Below are 19,146 nucleotides of genomic sequence, written 5' to 3'. Positions count from 1 at the left end.
TAAAAATATAATATAATTTAGATTTTGTCTAAATTATTTTCTAATACATTGATTAAAACATAATGTAAAGAATCTTTTTACAAAACATTAATAAATTTACAAAAAGTCAAGTTACAAAGCCTTTTTTTAAATATTTTTTTAAAACAATGTGTGGTGAGATATTGATTTTTTAAATCAAGAAATATAGTCTTTGTAATAGTGTACATTACAAATTTTATAAAAAAATTGTATTCTTTTTAAAGACTTATTATAAATATAATTTTTCTTGTAACTTCTACTTCTTTTATTCTACCAATAACTCTTTGGTTGATCTTATAAATTCTAATCTAATATTTTATTATTGATATATTTTTCTTGACTTCAATTGAAATTATTATTTTATAACTAGCATATAAAACTACGTTAATGATATAGAAAATGTACTACTAATAAAATATATACTCCTAGAACTTATAATAAGAACATCAGTTAATTATAACTATATGTATATAAAGTTATGATATGTGTTATGTTATCTTCAATTTTATTCAATAAATATGTTTAATGTATTTTCATTATTTTATTTTAAGAATCCCATATCTTCTACATGAAGTTGCTTTAATGAAATAGATAAATTAATATTCATATTAAAAATAGACGTGTCTATTAAAACATCATTGAATACATATATTTTAAAAGAACATTAAGAATTTAGTTTAATAACATAATATTTTTAGATTAATTTAATATAAATATAAGTTCTTTTTATACGTTTTAAAAAATTAAATGATAAAACTTTGTAGACTAAAACATTTCATGTCTTATTACAAAAAGAAAAATTACAAGTTACCAAGTAGAGCAATATAAATTATTTTGTAATTTAAGCCAAATTCTTATATATATATATATATATATATATGATTATTGGGATAAGTTACATTTCCTATACACCATCTTGTTAAACAAAATTTATTTTTTCTATAATTATATTGTTCTAATTAAACTATATTACTCTGGTTTAACAATCTTCAAAAAAAATAAAAATAACATACATGATCAATATTGATTCGTTTTAGTTTTATATATTAAGTTGATTTTATTATAGAATTACTTACTTAAATAGAAATATTTGTTTCCTTTTTTTTCTCAAAAATTATTCTATAGAACATAGTTGGTTTCCATAATTTTGATTAATTATTAGAGGTTATTTGTTTTCACAGGATAATTTATTGTAGGGACATATTACTTGTAAAATTATTTAAATAGAGGTAGTTGCATATTTATTTTGCAAATAATTTGATATGATTGATGTAGTAAGTTGACATTGTCATTTTGAGTTCATTCTTGATTTTGGTATGAGACTCAACTTCTGCATTTTGATGATGCGTGTGGTTGGGAGGCGGAGGGGGAGATCAGGACGACAATACAAAAGGGGTGCACCAGGAGGAAGGAAAGGAAGGGGTGGGCGGATGGATGGGAAGAAGGAAGGATGGATGGGAAGAAGGAAGGATGGATGGCTATAGACGTGGAGAAGCATTGTATGTATGTAGTAGTACCAGTGGGGGTGTATGTATGTATGTAATAGTACCACTTGGAAATCATTGTAAGTATCACTTCTGAGGGGGGTTGAAACCAGGAAGAAGAAAAAGAAGTAGAAGAAGACGAACGGTGAGAACAGAGACGGACGAACGGTGAGAACAGAGACGGACGAACGGAGAGGGAGAGACAGAGAGAGAGAGAGAGAGAGAGAGAGAGAGAGGGGAGCAGAGGGATCCAGAGGGAGGGAGGGATCCAGAGGGAGGGAGGGATCCAGAGAGAGAGAGAGATCTCTTTGGAGCAACTAACTCACTCACTCTACTACTGGAACTGGGTAAAAAGTGGGAGAGTGATTGCTACTACTACTACGGTGCCTTATTTGTCGTGTTCCTTCCTGGTCATCCATCCATCCATCCATCCATCCATCCATCAGCTGGGTGTGCGTTGTTCTCCCTGCCCTCCCCTTCCCCCACTGTCGCTGCGTGTAGCCCCCCCCCCCCCCCCCCAACCCCCTTGAGCGCTGCTCCTGCTTGTTGTTGTTGTTGTTGTTCTCGTGTTGTCTGTCTGTCTGTCATCACTTCATCCCTCCGCTTGCGCCATATTTGTTGTCGCCTATCTACCTTCCCCCCTCTCTCACCACCACCACCACCGCGCTGACCCCCCCCCCCCCGCCTTTGGTCTCCTTTCCCCCACTCTATCGCGCTTTGCTCTCTTTTCTCTGCTCTGCGCGTTTTGCGTCGTCCACTTCTTCTGTTGCTACTGATTCCACATCCTCGTTCTCCAACATTGCCGTGGCATTTCTTCACATCTACTCTTCCCAACTCCCTTCCCTTGCCTCGACGTAGGGTTATCTGTCGAATGGATTTCCAAGTGGACTTTCAACTCACTTGCTCCAAACCCTAGGTCCGTATGGGTATTGCCACTCTGCATTTGCAACTCTGCACACTGCACCTTGACTATCCGGGATGACACATTTGCTTCGGAGGAGATGGTCCAGATTTTCTGTTGCTGCTCTACCATCCCTCAATCGCTCACTTTTTGCGGCACAAACGATCCATCGGTGATCTTCTCCTTTGCTCAGCATTTTTTTTTTTTTTTTTTTTTTTTTTGTTTTTTTGTTTTTTTTGTTTTTGTTTTTGTGCGTGTTTTTGCCTCTGCAGTTGAAGATATCGTCAAGGGTTACGCTGTTCGCGCTCGATGTCGTCTCCTTAATATGCTTCATTTACAGAAAATGTTGTCATCTGTTAGGAGGATATGAACGAGTCCTTCAGGCAATTTTTCTGTAATTAGGGTTTCTTCCTTTAGATTATTTATGTTTTTGGTGATGTTTCATCAGCATCGAACTTGACTCATAAACGAGAATCTATCCAAGTCAACTTCCCCATGTGAGGCAGATGGGTCTTGTCCCGCTGGTGATTTCGAATAGCTCAAAAGCACTGCTTGTAGCTTCAGCTTTTAATTGAATTGTCACAAAAGTTTCATCTAGTTTGGTGCTTTATCTATCCCAAGGACTTTAGACGTAGACACAAGAGTATGAGTTTAGATATGAGGGGGAATATTGTGGAATCACAATCCATATATCCTTTTTAGCGGCGTATTTCTTCTAATGTTGGGAATTCAGGTCAATAGATACTTCATGACTATCCGTTTAATATCCCGCCCCATCGTGGTCTCGATTTGCAATATCGCACTTTTTGATTTGTGTGTTTCACATGTAATAGGGAATCTTGTGATAAAGCACTGTTCCTTTGTTATGACATGTATTGTGGAATGCATGTTCAGAAGATTATGTAGAAATTTCCATGAGATTTTTTCATTTAGTTATTTTGGAGGGTGGGGGTGTCGATTTTATGGTGGTCTCTGTAGGGGCTTCGAAATTTACTGTTCTGTATTCCACTTCTGCAGATAAAGCACAGGTAAAGTGCAGACAATCATGGCCTCGGATCCAAGTGTGGAGCAGGAGGCCGCTAAGTTTCTCGACAAGGTCGGGGATGAAGACAAGAAGGACCCCAAAAAATTGGCATCTAAGCTCTATGCGGTTCATCACAATCCCCTCTCTCGCTTCAGCCTAACCTGTGGAAAGTAAATAAACGTAGAAATAGAAGGAATCCATTGCCTGACAATAAAGTTAATGCGTGTGCTATGATCTGATTTCAATTCCTCTGGTTGTATCTGCAGATATGCCAGCACATGAAATCTTCTGGGAAGGAATCGACGCTACCCTTCAGAATCGTTTCGAGGTTGGAATCTGTTCGTTAAATGTACATTATGTAGCTAGAATTCGTGGCTTACTTAGTTTCGAATAACTAAAAGAAATGGAGAGGGCACAACAGTAGACTTGAGAATCTGAAGTTGGTCTTTACTTCATATAAAAAACCAGCCATGTGTTGTGCTCTCTGAAGGTTTCATTGAGAGTATCATGTCTGTATCGTAAACTTATTCATTTATATGCAAGAATTCATTGCTTTTATACCATCTATTGGCGGGCAGTTTTTTGTTCAAGGGTTTTTTTTCGGTATCTTCAAGTGTGATCTGTAAGGACATTGGATTTTTTTAGGATCTGTCTTTTGAATGTTTTTGTGATGACCCAAACCTTACCTTCGATGTGTTATCTTTGCCTTTATAGGGCGTTTGATATAGTGGTGAAGCAATACAATTTTGCTGCATCAACTACTGTTCAAGGTCCTGTTACAACTGCAAGTGCTGGTAATGGTACCCAGTGTGGTGGCACGTCTGAAGACAAAAAGGAAGTACCATCTGTATCCGCACCTCAGCTCGTGCAAGACAATCAATCTGGTCACAGTGCTGAAGAGAAGAAGCAATGTGTGCAAGTCAATGATGGTACAACCGTATCTGCAGTTTCTCAAGAAGACTCGCCAAGAGTTTCGGTGCAAGCTGTAGGATCAGTCACGGCCCCGACTTCAGTTTCTGGTGTAGTTCCTCCTGCATCATCATTGCTTACGAGTACTGCCCCGAAGTTACATTCTGACATTAGCAACCAAGAAGAGTCTGTGCTTTCTGGCGAGAAAAGTCAAGTCGAGCAATCCTCGGCTCTTTCAGAGAAAACCAGTCATTCTCAACAGATCCTGCCAACGAATCATTTGCCGAACCTGTCATCAGGAGAATCAGAAGCTGTTGCCCTTCCAACATCTGCTGCTCCACCAGTATCTTCTGCTTCGCTAATATCTTCTGTCGCACCATCCTCTGCTGTGGTGCCAGTAATTGTTACCAATGCAGATACTAGTGCCACTTCAACTTCACCCATTGTAGATAATTCTGTAGGCAAAGGAAAGAAACGAAAGCAACCTGCTACCAAACCGGAGGTAGAGATGACCCCTAGACAAACACGCAGAAAAACCTGCAATACTGATAGCGTTGGTCCCAAGTCAGTCGATCCTCCCAAAACCAGAGGACAAGCGAAGGCTGCACAGCAAACCATCGCTGATTTTGGTTCGAAATCACCTTGTCCTGCAGTTGTAACCCGCACTCGTGCCCGCCTGCTAGAGAAGGCAGTTAGTAATACGGCCACAAAGAAAGGTGAGAAGACGGATGACTTGGACGACCCTTCATCAACAACTCCATCTCAAAGTGCAGGTACTTCCAGCACTGGCGCCCAGATTTCAGATGTAGCAGTTAGTTCGGAAAAGCCAGATAGAGCAGCTGCTACCATAGCAGATGAAGGTGTAAATCATGTTGCGACTGCCTCCGGAGGTAGCGCTGGAGCATTGGGTACAAGTCCAACAGTCACTGTTGAAGGAAAATTACAAGAACAAATTTCTAAAGATGGGTCAAAATCGCCTGGAAATGAACCTCACATGGTGAAGCAGGTTGGCGATGGTCTTGTTGAGGCCCTGAAGGTATCTTCAACCTCGTTTACAGATGACTCGCTCACGTCTTCAGCAGTCGACATGCAGGGTAGTGTTCAGTGTACCATAATCTCAGAGTCAGCTGGCGGTACTGGCAGGGATAATTTCAGTGGTGGCGATTCCCAATTCACCCAGCCTGTATTAGTGTCTTTCAAGAACTCACTTGTACATGAAAATCATCCTGGTTCTGGCAATGGGGCCAGCCAAAATAATGAGGCTTTTACCATCGAGCAGCTAAATTCCTCAGGGCAGTTAGCAGCTTTGTCCTCGAGCCTCCCAAGTGTTGCCACTTCAGTGGCCGTAGTTGATAAGTCATCAGCCGGAGTGAAGGGTGGAGGTCAAACACCTCAGCAGGTAGTGATGGTCATGTGATGCATCAAGTAAAGGATATTCATAATTCGAATGGCCGTTATTTGATCTTTTAGTTCTTTTATGGTGCTATTATTTTCGGAAGTGAAAGAATAGTGTAAGTTTCAATTTCGTATGTGGACTTCCTGTCTTTTGTAATGGTATTATGATAACAGCGGGAGCATTGTTGTTATGATGCAGGCTACATCCTTGAGATATTTTAGTTATAAATGTATCGCATTTGATTAACTTTATTTTCCATGCATTTTGCTACCTTAGTAATGATATTTGTAGTAACCGGGTTAATTTTTTAATGTCTACATGTTCTGACACTGTGTGAGTTTTCTAACGCATTACAGAGAAAAGGGAAGACCACAAAGAACAGCCATGCTACTGGTAGCAGTGAGGTAGTAGCGGAGGCAGCTAGCTCCGGTAAAAAGAATTTGAAATGCCCCAAAAAGAAATCAGCAGAGTTCAGTTCTCTGTTGAAGGATTCTGACCAATCTATGCCTCCTGGCAACAGTAGTAGCTCATTGGGTGACGTTCAGCCTGGCCTTGCTGCGGAAGCTGCCTCGGCGCCTGTATTTTCTGACTATCAGTTGAAGCAGCTAAGAGCACAATGCCTCGTGTTTTTGGCTATGAGGTTTGTTCAGTCAAATTAGGATTTTCATTTTGTGACACTTGTTTATATTTTTAATGAGAGTTTGGGTGAGTTAGGTTTTTTATTTTATTTTTCTGTGCTTCATAAAAGAACCATGGTTTGTCTAAGCCTTATTCTTACCTGTTGTGTTTGCTCCAGGGCATCCAAGGAGCCAAAGAAAACGCAGATGCAACTGGCCTTGCACAACCCGAAGAAGAAAGGTACTAGCAGTCTTAATTCGATGTTGCGAAATGTCGTCATTCATGTGTCTAGTGGAGAGGCTGAGACTACCGAATCAATCTGGATTTTCTGATGTTTTTATGATCTAAAATCAAAGTATTAAGCTGCCATGTCTCAAAGTATCAATCTTCCCAACTGTAACCATACGTTTCGTCATCATAAACAAGGTTTAAGTCATGTTCTGAGACAAGCTTTGACCTCGCTGCCCTTTCTTTGTAATACACATTTTGGGGGCCAGTGAGACGTTACTGTACTAGCACCTGTAGTTGTTGCTGCAGTATGATATGCACGGGTGAGGGTTTTCAGCTCTCATGCCAGCTAAGTCGATGTTTTGAGTTTAGGTTTAGGATTGCAGCGTTAGCGCTGTTCTCTTGGCCTAAGCCCGGATTTCGTGTGATGTTGGCTTCGTCTGAAATAGATGCTGTGTACTCATGCAAATTTATCTTGCGCCTGATTTTTTACTGTGAATTTAGTATTTTAACTTTGCAGTTGGTTTTATGAAGCTCCTAGAGGTGGAAGACGAACGAAAGGTGACGAGCTTGGATTAGAGGAGAAGTCGGGCAATGTCCCTGAGCTACCATCAGGCCTGACATCGTTCAATCCAGAGAAAGTTGAGGTGCCAGCGACTAGTTCAATAGATTCCATGCTTGCTGTTGGGCCTCCCTCGTTGAAGCCTAATGAAGGCAGTGTGCACACAGATTCTATGGTACTTTCATATCCCCCTCCTACAGAGGGAGTGTGTATGAAAAATCAGGAGCAGCTTCAGGTTCAGAAGCCTGTCGATGCCAGCATTTTGGAAGGAGCGGATGAACCTGCTGAGCGCATCTTGAATTCCACTACAAGGCGTGAGGAGTTGAATCCCGCAATTTCAGAAGTCAAGGTGCTTACGAACGGGGCCGCAGTTTTGGAATTTGGAGGGTGCAGCACCGCTGAGGTATCTCCAGGGCATGTTGATAGTAGTTCGCTGACAACGCCGGCTGAGAATCAGGATCTGGATGGGCAAAATGTACGCGCAGAGACCTCTACTGACAAGCACGTTACCCAACAGGTTGTTGAGTCCTGCACAGGTACTACTGTATCACCTGAGGAAAATAATGCTTCCTCTAGAGAGCTACAATCACTAACCAGGGATTTTCAGTCAGTTGCTGACTCTGTGCGTCCCTCTGAAAGTGATGGCAATAATGCAGCACTAATGACAGATATCTCACCAGACAACCTACCGAACACTGTTCGTGCCGATGGAGCTGCAGCAAATGCGGGTGGCGAAAGGGCCGAGGTTTTAGCGCAAGCTACTGAGACACATACTGAAGTAAGTGAACTTCGCAATATTCAGCTTCAGAAAAGGACTGATGACAACATTGGCGCAGGGCTACCGAGAAGTTTAGCGTCACAAGTGTCTCAGGAGGGACAGAATTCCATGATTTCAATTCCTCCTTCAATAGGGATGAAGAGGTTCTCTGATTTGCATCCGGTTGTCCAAGCTCAAGATCCAAAATCACAACCGGGTATTGTAGCCAATCATGCTCAACTTTCAGAACTTGCAAGAAAGTTAGAAGCATCCAAAAACCCAAATCTGTATAAAAATCAACTCTTCCGTGTGGCACACGGAGATGGAATTCCTGGGCAACCTTATCTACAGGCCGCTAATGCCTATAATCTTTCCATGAGGGCAAATGCTACTCCCCCTGAAGACCCTAGTTTCATGACCCCACCTCAACCTAAGAGGAGAAGTGGTCTTTACCCTACTGGCACATCGAATACCTCATCACCACACCAACTTCCTCAGGTTCATCAACGCAATGGCGCTTTACATGCCAACCAAATGAAACAGGGCTTTAAACTTCCTGAAAGGACTCCAATGTCAAGCAGTAGTGAATTCCACGGTAACTGGAGAACGCCTATTGAGGATGGGCCTGCGATGAACAGAATGGAGGTGGATATCCCCCAACTGAATGCCCCTCCAACTGGTCCTCCGAAGTACACCATAATGGACAAATTGACATTGTATGAACGGAAGCGTAAAGCCATTGCAGATCAGAATTGGTCATTTAAGCAGAAGAAAACTGAAGAACACATAGCCATACGTTATCATGAAGTCAAGGTGATAATGCATTTTGCTCCTGTCCTCGAATGATGCTGCTAGCGTGTTTTGAAATATAAACATTCTCGCATTTTTCTGTTTTTTGTAGCATTTACAGTGCTTCTTTCTATCAATCACAATCTTGATGAGATGATGTATTGTAACAATAATGCGATTCTCTTTTTACATGTCCTTAATGCTCGTATACTTAACTATGATCCTATGTTGCCCATGGCATCTGTACAGGAGACCGTGCGCTCCACCGAGGATATATCTATTAAGACTAGGAGCGTAATCGAACTAAAGAAGTTGCAATTACTACAACTGCAGCGGCAGCTACGCAGGTGCAAGAAAGTTCATGAAACAGATTCTAAAGAAGTAATGGAAAGAGTCAGATTCTCATTTAGAAGTGTCTTAGAGTCTTGGTTTACTTATGAGACTCTGCATGTTTGTGGTTGAGTAAGGAATTTGCTTTTGATTGTTCACAATTTGGCTATTGGGGATGTCGAGGAAGTTCGAGTGCCCGTTCACATGATCCATATACTTGACAATATTAAAATATACTAACGACGTGGAGTTTAGACTCAGTTACGTTTTCCTGTGGATATTGTAGTGTGGTGCAGATGACTGGTTCTCATGCATTGCCATGCTGTGTATTTTTTGCAGAGACTTTTTGCATGACTTTTTCAAGCCTGTTATGGCGGATATGGCAACACTGCGGACTATGAAAAGGAACCGTGCAGGAAGACGACTGAAGCAGTTGGAAAAGCTTGAGTTGAAGCAGAAGGAAGAGAGACAGAGGCGCAACAGAGAGAAGCAAAGAGAGTTCTGTCGTGAAGTTGAATCTCATAGGTATTTTCGTTGTTTCAGATGTTTGTCCTTTTGTTGTTATCATTGTTGTCAGATGTTTTCGTATTTTCGTTTATTTAAGCCTCAACCGATCTCTTTGTAATACGCGGCCATTGAGACTGAATTGAAAACAAATGCAAAATCTCATGCCGGGTTCACATTTATCACGTTTCTTAACTTTTTGGAAATACTCGTGTTTGCTACATGCGAATTGTTTGACATGGAAAACGTCGCAAGTGTCATGTTTTAGGAAACCTGGTCGCAGGTTTAGGGTTCAGGGTTTAGGGTTTAGGAAACCTGGTCGCAGCTTTTCACAGCCTTATTAAATACATTAATGATTTGAACTGAACTGGAGAAACTTATTGATCCATAATTTGTACATCACAGGGAGAAAATGGACGAGTTATCGAAGAGGAAAGCACACCGCTTGTTGGGATTCAATCGTTATGTCAAGGAGTTCCATAAGAAGAAAGAACGCATCTATCGTGAGAAAGCTGACAAGCTTCAACGTGACAGAATTAATGCCTTAAAAAACAACGATGTTGCTGGCTACCTTCGTATGGTTCAGGTTAGATTTTTCCTAACTAAGACTTCATAATTGGGTGTATTGCCTCACATATGATTCTGGAGTTTCTTTGAAGCCGACTATGGATTTCAGGAGCACTGCTGTTATTACTTGAATGATGAATCACGAATTCGCCAAGGTTTGGTTTGTTTTTTTGTAGATGCTCTTTAGACGGTTTAGAAGAGTTTTTTCCTGTATTGACCTTTAGTTCTTGGCACAGGAGACGAAGTCGGATAGAGTTGAAAAACTCTTACGAGAGACCGAAGGCTATCTGCAGAAGTTGGGGGTCAAACTTCAGAAACAGAAGGAGCTGGCAAGGCTAGAAAACGATCATTCAGAAAATAATTCCGTTTTTGAAGTAGCGAAACAACCTGATGCCAAGGATAATACTCAGGTATCAAGTAAATCTTTGTCCAGTATATTCGTGATAAAAATCAAGTGGATTTCGTGGCTGTTGATATTGCTTCTCAGATTTGACGAATTTTTTGGTTTGCACTGTGCAGCATTATCTTGAAAGCAATGAGAACTATTATTCCCTGGCGCACAGGTGGGTTATGACAAATGATTTTATTGCCAGTTACTTATTCTGCTTGTTGTATGTTGTCTGCCTTGGGTGAGCTCCATTAAGCTCTGCGTCATTGTTACGTTTGTGCTGTCAGTAAGTATATCTTTCATCATTCTAGATTTTGTCTCTGCTCAATTCCGTACATGCTTCGATGGTAGTAAGGCTTGTGACGTGTCATAACCTAGTGTATGTTGCACTTCTGAAAGTAGAACGTTCTTTTTAAGTGATGCACGGGAATCTGCATGATTATTTGAACATGGCTCGATTAGTTCTTCTGATTTTGGTCTTCATAGCTGTTTTTGTATACGATAATCTTGTAAATAAGAGTTAACGTATCTGTCTATTTTTTAAATGGTTGGCATACAGTGTAAAGGAGATTGTGGATGAACAGCCACTGACGTTGGAGGGTGGCAAGTTACGCGAGTGAGTCCGAAGCGTCATACTAGTTTTCAAGTCTCGTCTTAATCACTTGAGATCATGGCCTTCTGTCTCTCTCCTTTTTTTTATTTTTTTGTTTTTTTCGCCACCAGTGTTGCCCGCTATCCTTGACGTTAATTCTGTGCCGCAGGTATCAGCTAAGCGGTCTTCGATGGTTGGTGTCTTTGTACAACAATCATCTTAATGGTATTCTTGCAGATGAAATGGGTCTTGGTAAGACTGTTCAAGTTATTGCTCTTATATGTTACCTGATGGAGGCAAAGAATGACCACGGGCCTTTCTTGATTGTGGTACCGTCATCAGTGTTACCCAACTGGTTGGCAGAGTTATCTCGTTGGGCTCCCCGTGTTTCTGTGATAGCGTATTGTGGTGCTCCTGATGAACGCCGTCGCCTGTATAAGTAAGCCAGCCTTGACTCTAGCTATTCATGTATTCGTATAGGACGCATATTCTCAAGATATTCAAGAGTTGAGAATTTAGCGTCCTCATGTATATTAATCAATGTTTTATACGTCTGCATTAAAACCTCAAACTTCAGTTTTGCCCTTCAAGGTTAAATGTATGCATGTCCTTACGTTGCACTAATGTATGCTGTTTTTTCCAGAGAGGAAATCCAACCACAACAGTTCAACGTGCTCGTCACGACATACGAGTTTCTAATGAGCAAGCACGACAGACCGAAGCTGGCTAAAATTCCTTGGCATTATATTATTATAGATGAAGGCCATAGAATAAAAAATGCTTCTTGTAAACTCAATGCTGAGCTGAAACAATATCAGAGTACTCACAGATTACTTCTTACAGGAACACCTATTCAAGTAAGAGTCAGATTCTCTCAGTTCTTGCTAGTTTTGAACTAGAATTGTTGGCTTTATTTAGAGGTGAATTTATGCGTGATTACCGTCGCCGGATGCCTACGTGTATACTATTTATATTTCTCAATAGTTACTTGCTTGCTCTGTGTGTCTAGATATTCAAAAGTAGCTGCAACTAAATTTGTTTCTTATTCAAGCCTTTTTATTATCTATCTCATGCTTTTCCATAGTTTTGGAAGCAAAAGCTGGGTTATGACTGTAAATGTCACATACTAGCACATTGCTGTACCATTATTTATGTTCTTTTTGTTAAACATTATTTTGCTCATTGTTGCAGAACAATTTGGAAGAGCTATGGGCACTATTGAATTTTCTTTTGCCCAGCATATTCAATTCATCAGATGACTTCGCCCAATGGTTTAACAAGCCTTTTGAGAATGTAGCAGATCCAACTGCTGAAGAGCAGGTTGTATTTGTCAACCTTTTGTGACACGTGTGATCCCAATGTATCAAAAAATTAACTTGTTTCTGGATATCAATTTTAGGATTCTGAAATTTTCCCGTGTTCCACGGCAGGCTTTGCTGACCGAAGAGGAAAACCTCCTTATCATCAACCGTCTTCATCAAGTTCTACGTCCGTTTATGCTGCGTAGGCTTAAGCACAAGGTGGGTCTCTGCTTTCTTGTGTGTTCCTTTTGTTTCGTTTTGAAGATGTTTGACTGTGCTTTTCATTTTTTTAATATTAAGTGTACTTAATTTGTTATGGATGAGTGATTATGCGAGCTCGGATTGTTCTTGTCTGACAGATGTGGAAGATGGACAGATGTGCTCTCTTGCTAAGCAAAAAAAATGCATAGTTCTTACATCTGTGGTCCGATGTGTGAAGGTTGAAAATGAGCTTCCAGAGAAGATCGAAAGATTAGTGCGGTGCGAAGCTTCTGCATATCAGAAGTTGCTTATGAAACACGTCAAGGACAAAATGAAGTCACTAAATCATGCAAAGGTATGACGTTGGGGTTGCGGTACTATCATCTTGAGATTTCGCGTAGAATCTACTCAAATTTCTTCTGTTACCATGGGTCTAGTAAGGTGCAGTTCAACATTACATAGCAGCATCGTCTTAGTACCACTCACTGTGTAGTCACTCACTGATTGGTGACTCTGCATACTGATCCAGTTTTTTGTGAGCAGTGATTAGGCATTCTTTTTGTAGTAATATACCAATTGCATTTTTGGTCGTGTGCTTCGTAGAAAAATCGTCAGCTAGTTGTTTTCTTTCGCATCGCAGGGTCGTTCAATACAAAATACCGTCATGGAACTACGAAACATTTGCAATCATCCTTATCTAAGCCAGCTCCATTCAGAGGAGGTGAGTATCATGCTTGACAATATTCTATCTGAAGTAAATTGATAACCATCTAATTACATCTTGGTACTTGTGATGAGAAAGGATTAGATTTCATTGGGGAAGGTTGGGTTACTTAATAATATCATGCCTGCAATTATACTGTCTATTTAATAAGTCAAAGTAGAAGATTTTCTAATTATCTATGACGCCTTTTCTAAATGTGTGATCATCATGTTGTCATTTAATTATGTTGGAATTTTTAAATTCTTAGTCGTGTAGTCACATTGATTCAACATCTACTTCTGTTTATGCAGACAGAAAAAGTTTTGCCACCTCATTACTTGCCCATTGTAGTTCGCTTTTGTGGAAAGCTTGAAATGCTTGACCGGATTCTACCCAAGTTGAAGGCTGCAAATCACAAAGTGAGTTTAATGACTTCTCGTAAAGGTCATTCAGTAAGCCTGATTTCAGTCGAGAGATACCATTGTGTCTATATTTTCCGGGGATGACAATAGGGGTAAACACATTCAATTGCAAATTTCAATTTTCACATTAGTAGCTCCTGTGCCTCTTAGTTGTGGTCATGATGTCAGAAGTGCACAATTGACGCTTATTTGGTAGAGTGTATTGCGGTTGGTTCTTTTTGAGGACTTTCTATCGGGCATGTTAGGTATGTAAAATATTTGAAGTCTGGTTGGATGATTGCAATATTGATTCACCAGGACATGACATTTGTGCATGCAAACCGTGGGACTAACTCAAAAAATTGATTAGGTGTTGTTCTTTTCAACGATGACAAGGCTTTTAGATGTAATGGAGGACTACCTTGAGTGGAAAGGATACAAGTATCTCCGGCTAGATGGTTCAACGGGTGGAAGCGAGCGAGGTGCACTTATTCAGGACTTCAATGCTCCACAATCAGAAGCGTTTATTTTCTTACTCAGGTAGGAACGAGCAATTCGATGTTCTGTTCTTTGCAAGTTCATTAAAAATCTCAGTTGTCTGCATGGCAACAACTATCAAAAAGGTTTTACTTGTTCAAAGAGAGTGTGGAAGTTGAATGTGAAAGAGGTGGGAAAAGGCCTCTACTGTTCTTGAAGATGTATTGAAGTCTTACTGGTTGTGTAGCCACACTGTATGACGAGCAAAGTTCTGGAGAAAAGATAATATTCATGTGTCAATTTTGAATTTTGGATAAATATCTTGAAAGTCATCAAGCATTTTTTAACGTTTTGCAAAATATTCCTTTTCTGCAAATGCTGCTGATGAGCATTAGAGAGGGATCTGTGGGAGATTTTACACTCGATATGATGTTTTCATGTTTTATGTTAATTGCTTACATCCTTCTTTCGTTGATAGATCATATTCACGTGGATAACTTGCCCCGTCATGTCAAATGTTTCATTTTTCTCTAAATTCCCTAGATTTTTTCACCTACCAGAATTTAATTTGATTTTGACAACTCTTGTGTTACTTTTTTACAGCATTCGTGCAGGAGGCATTGGAATCAATCTGCAAGCAGCTGATACTGTTATTATTTTTGATACGGACTGGAATCCTCAGGTTTGCTCCTCTGCCTACCCCGTGCGTGTCCATCTTCAGTTTTTTGGGCGACGGTTATATTTTTAGAGCATTCACCTTGGGAATATTTTTTTACTCTTTTTGCTCCCGATTTTGTTCAAGATTATCAATTTCTTAAGGTTTTCAAGCTGTCATGTTTACTATTTGTGTCCGTATTTGTCAAATTTCTGTTGTCTAAGTAGGTCCTGGCTGCCTGGTCGCCAACACTTGAGTTACTTCGTGTTAGAGATGTTTCCTGGTTCCAGGATATTTTCAGCTTAACGAACTGCTCGAGTATGGGTTCATCGGGTCGCAGGTGGATCTTCAAGCGCAAGCTAGGGCCCACCGAATCGGTCAAAAACGAGATGTGCTTGTGTTGCGTTTTGAAACGGTACACTTTTGCCTCTCAATTTCACTGCATCCCACCTTCTTCACAAATTGAATTATCAGGATATCTTTACTTGCTTTGTTGAATGTCTAAGGTTTTTCTGCTCCCTAAAGCTTTCCACCTAGTAGTTCTCACTCCCGCTATTGCACTTAGGTTTTTCACTTTTCTCTTCTAGGTGGCTCAGCGCTCCATCATCATTATCCTCTCGATAGACCTGAATTTGTCAGATTTGTTTTGACTTCTTCGTCAGTTTGACTCATTCTTTACTCAATCATAAACAAACATGCAGGTGAAAAGTATTGAGGAGCATGTAAGGGCTTCAGCTGAATACAAACTTGGTGTGGCTAATCAGAGTATTACAGCTGGCTTTTTCGATGACAACACCAGGTTCGTTTCTGAAGTTACTAACTTACTAAGCCTGAGAGCGAGTGTATCTATATATTCGAGTTTCGGAAGCATACTTTACATCCTTCCATGAGATTTTATATTGTGAAGGATGTCTACTGATTTTCTCGAAAGGTGTAAATGTTATTAATTTTATTATTTTGGCTGTCTAGACAACAGATTCAATCTCTGACGATTTGGTATTATTGTCTTTCCTCCAGGTTACAGCATGGATTGCAGCTGTGACCTTATGTCGTTTCTTTTTTAAGATCTTGAATAATGACTTATATTTGGAGTTTCTGCGTGCAGTGCCGAAGATAGGAGGGAGTATCTCGAATCTCTTTTGAGAGAACCAAAGAAAGAAGAGGTAGCTCTTGTGCTGGATGATGAGGCTTTGAATGATCTGTTGGCTCGAAGGTATGTGTATTTCTCTGTTAACTCTCACAAATGTGTAGAAATTATCCCATTTATTTATCAATTATTTATCCTATTTGGTATGTCTTTTTGCAGTGACGCGGAGATAGATATATTTGAAGCCGTTGACAAGCAGCGGGCCCAGGAGGAGCAGGTAACACTTAAATCAGCAGATTTTTGGCATCTATCTCTATCCTAAACAACCATGAGTTATTAGTGTGCGAATGTGAATTCTGTATTTGTTTCATCAGATAGCGTTTCTGGATCAGGATGTTCTTACGACTAAAAGCATGCCAGTATATGTACGCATTTAGGGTTTGCATTTTTTTTTTTTTTTGAATTTTACCAAACAGACGAACACATTATGAGTTCTTTTTTCACGTATTGATTGTATCCTTTATCCAGGCTCGTTGGAAACAGTGTGTGAAAGTCAAGCTTGGATGTGAACCACCACCTCTACCACCGCGGTTGATAGGAGAATCGGAGCTGGGCCCCATTGTCAAGGTCTTGACAAACAAATTGACCAAAAAGCCAGGTAGTTCTAAAGGAGGAAGCTCTAAAGGTGGGGCGGCTGAAATTCAAGACTACGGGAGAGGAAAACGTGCACGAGAGGTGAAGGATGCAACCTTTGTTTCTTGCTGATTGTCAAGTGTTTGTAACCATTTTTTGATACGCTTGGTTTTGACACAGAACGACGTATGTACTAGCATTGATTGGGTCTGTTTTGTCTTAATACGTCACTTGTGGAAAAGCTAGCATTGAGTTCTTCCATACTGAGATCATAGTTAAGGCAAAGTTTGGACTCCGAATATCTGCTTCAATCATTGACTATGAATTCTTAGGAACTTCACAGGAGAGCAACTAACATTATGAGTCTTCGTTTAAGCATTTCATGCAATATCAAGATATTTAATTTCTATAAATTTGTTTCCAACAATGTATATTAATGTGGCTTTCTTTTGGCTTTTCTGGTGCAGATACGGTCCTATGGAGAACAATTTTCAGAGCGAGAGTTTGAGAAGCTCTGTCAAGTGGACAATAGTAGTAGTGATGACGATGATGATGAGGATGTGCATCCGAAGCCCCCACCTCCTCCCAAGAAAACTGAGGAAGGGCGAGGTCGTGGAAGACCCCGTAAAGTCAAAGCAGAAAGTAGTATAAAAAATGATATGTCGAAATCCGCTCTGTAGTCTAGTCGAGTTGATTGTATATTAAAGTTGTAGAGACCTAGTTCTTTGTGACTTCTGTGTTACTGCAGTGTTATATATTACATTTTAATGATAGTACTAGTTAGTGCGTCCTTTATCCTAGGATTTGTAACGATCCACGAATCCACGGTTACTTGCCTTGGCATCCAAATGATGTGGTTTGCCTCTTGGATCTGTAACAAGTTCATCAATTGCTATTTTAAAAGTTCCGATGCAATTTATGTAGACATACTACAGTGAATAGTTTTCCTGACCGTGACTTTCTGCCTCCAACCGCTGGATTTGAAAGGAAGTGAAGCGGTTTTAATTTTGAGTATGGAGTGATCAAGTTTGAACATGCTCCTGTGTATGCAAGTGAAAATCTCTTTGTTATAAGAGATTAGGAAGATATCTATTGGCTAGATTTATTTTCTACTTATTAAATAATTTCTAGTACCAAGTTACTTTTGGTACACTGTCCATATTAATTAAGTAAAAATAAATGTTAACTCATGCGATATGGAAAACATATTGAATAGCTAACTATTATGACAATGGAACTTCATTTTATTTAAAAAAATCTACTTAAATTCTTCGGAACTTTGCCAATTAGATTTTTTTTTTTTTTTTTTTTTTTTTTTTACTATCTATTTTATCTTTAATTTTGGTTTTTTAATTTTAAATTGTATATATTTTATATCAATATTAATGGTTTCACAAGTTCAATTTAATTGATTACTTATTTTTATTGTTAAGAGATTATTAAATTTATTAAAAAAATTTATATTTAATTTTCATATTCTTAATTAGTAACACTATATATATATATATATATATACATATTCTTGGGATTAAACCCATAATTACTCATGATTATGCTGCCAATTAGTGTTGTCATTCCATTCTGGGAATTCTTTACTATTAGTGCTCCTTAGTGCGATTGAAAAAAGAAAACAATCAATGCCTCCTATTGCACTAGCCAATGGGATTTTTTGATGCTACATACAAATATAGGTTGCTCAATTTTTCTATATAGATAGATAATAAATTATTAAAAAAATTAATATACATATATATATATATATATATATATATTAATAAAAGAATAGGTAATTATTTGAACCAAGTTTAAGGTTTAAGATTTTTTAGGATTTATGATTTAGGGTTTAGGATTATATGTGTGTTCCCAAAAAACTGGTATATATTTTTTTGAGATTTTGAGTTGACCTATCCCTCTATATTTGAGAGTTGTGATTCCAATGATGCAATAAAATTTATTTATGTCTCTTTTATTTGGTAGATATAGATAATTTGACTTTTGAAGATAGAATTGACTTTTTTTATTTTTGAAGAATTTCAATATTTTGAGGTGACTTATCCCTCTATTTTAGAATGTTGTGAATCTAATAGTGTATTTAGTTTTTCTCAAAAATATTTGGTTTGGATTATGTGGAGGCTTTAATAATGGATTTTAGGATTGATAAATTTTTATATTTTTGAAATTTTGGAATTTGAAGGTGATCTAATCCTCCATTTACAAGGACTGTAATTCCAATGGTATAATAAAATTTACTTATGCTTATTCCATTTGAAAAATATTAAAGATTTGACTTTGCATATTTTATGTTGACATTGGGATCTTAAGATTTAAGAACTCATTATTTTCAAAGTTTTAGTCCTACCTTCTCCCTCTCCCCTCCTCCCCCCCTTCCTGCCCTCTCCTTTTCAAAACGTGGAGAATCCATTAGTGGTCTTAGATTTTCGTAGAAATGCTTACTTTTTGAAATATATACCAATTGACTTTGTTGCTGGTTTAGAGCTGACTTTTGTAGCGGATTAACTTTAGTAATTTTGATTTTGGCACATTGCAGGGCCATGCATTACTATTCCAAAATGGTATGACACTCGTTGTTTGGACTTTGAATGAATGATTTATATATGGAT

At 39.0% G+C, this 19,146-nt stretch overlaps 1 protein-coding gene across 2 annotated transcripts; it reads left to right on the top strand.

Annotated features, from left to right (window-relative positions):
* Positions 1-2,068: 2,068 nt before the first annotated feature.
* LOC112291748 (uncharacterized) lies at positions 2,069-17,450 on the top strand. 2 transcript variants are annotated; one of them, XM_024539607.3, is made up of 28 exons: positions 2,069-2,575; positions 3,421-3,553; positions 3,694-3,755; positions 4,142-5,735; positions 6,089-6,372; positions 6,529-6,590; positions 7,113-8,710; positions 8,936-9,033; positions 9,356-9,541; positions 9,926-10,106; positions 10,324-10,497; positions 10,607-10,650; positions 11,035-11,091; positions 11,237-11,506; positions 11,711-11,924; positions 12,259-12,387; positions 12,498-12,587; positions 12,808-12,924; positions 13,210-13,290; positions 13,584-13,691; positions 14,044-14,213; positions 14,754-14,832; positions 15,146-15,220; positions 15,507-15,604; positions 15,911-16,018; positions 16,112-16,169; positions 16,421-16,627; positions 16,993-17,450. In XM_024539607.3, the coding sequence occupies exons 2-28, from the start codon at positions 3,449-3,451 to the stop codon at positions 17,203-17,205; spliced, it is 6,462 nt and encodes a 2,153-aa protein (XP_024395375.1). In that variant the 5' UTR covers positions 2,069-2,575; positions 3,421-3,448; the 3' UTR covers positions 17,206-17,450. The 2 variants fall into 2 exon arrangements, with proteins under 2 accessions (XP_024395375.1, XP_073394551.1); XM_073538450.2 differs by having other exon boundaries at positions 2,162-2,418.
* The last annotated feature ends 1,696 nt before the right edge of the window (positions 17,451-19,146 follow it).

The sequence above is a fragment of the Physcomitrium patens genome, chromosome 14, assembly GCF_059467195.1.
Source record: "Physcomitrium patens ecotype Gransden chromosome 14, ASM5946719v1, whole genome shotgun sequence".
Classification (NCBI taxonomy): domain Eukaryota; kingdom Viridiplantae; phylum Streptophyta; class Bryopsida; order Funariales; family Funariaceae; genus Physcomitrium; species Physcomitrium patens.
The sequence above is the reverse complement of the archived record's forward strand: the minus strand, read 5'-3'. Positions and strand labels throughout refer to the sequence as shown.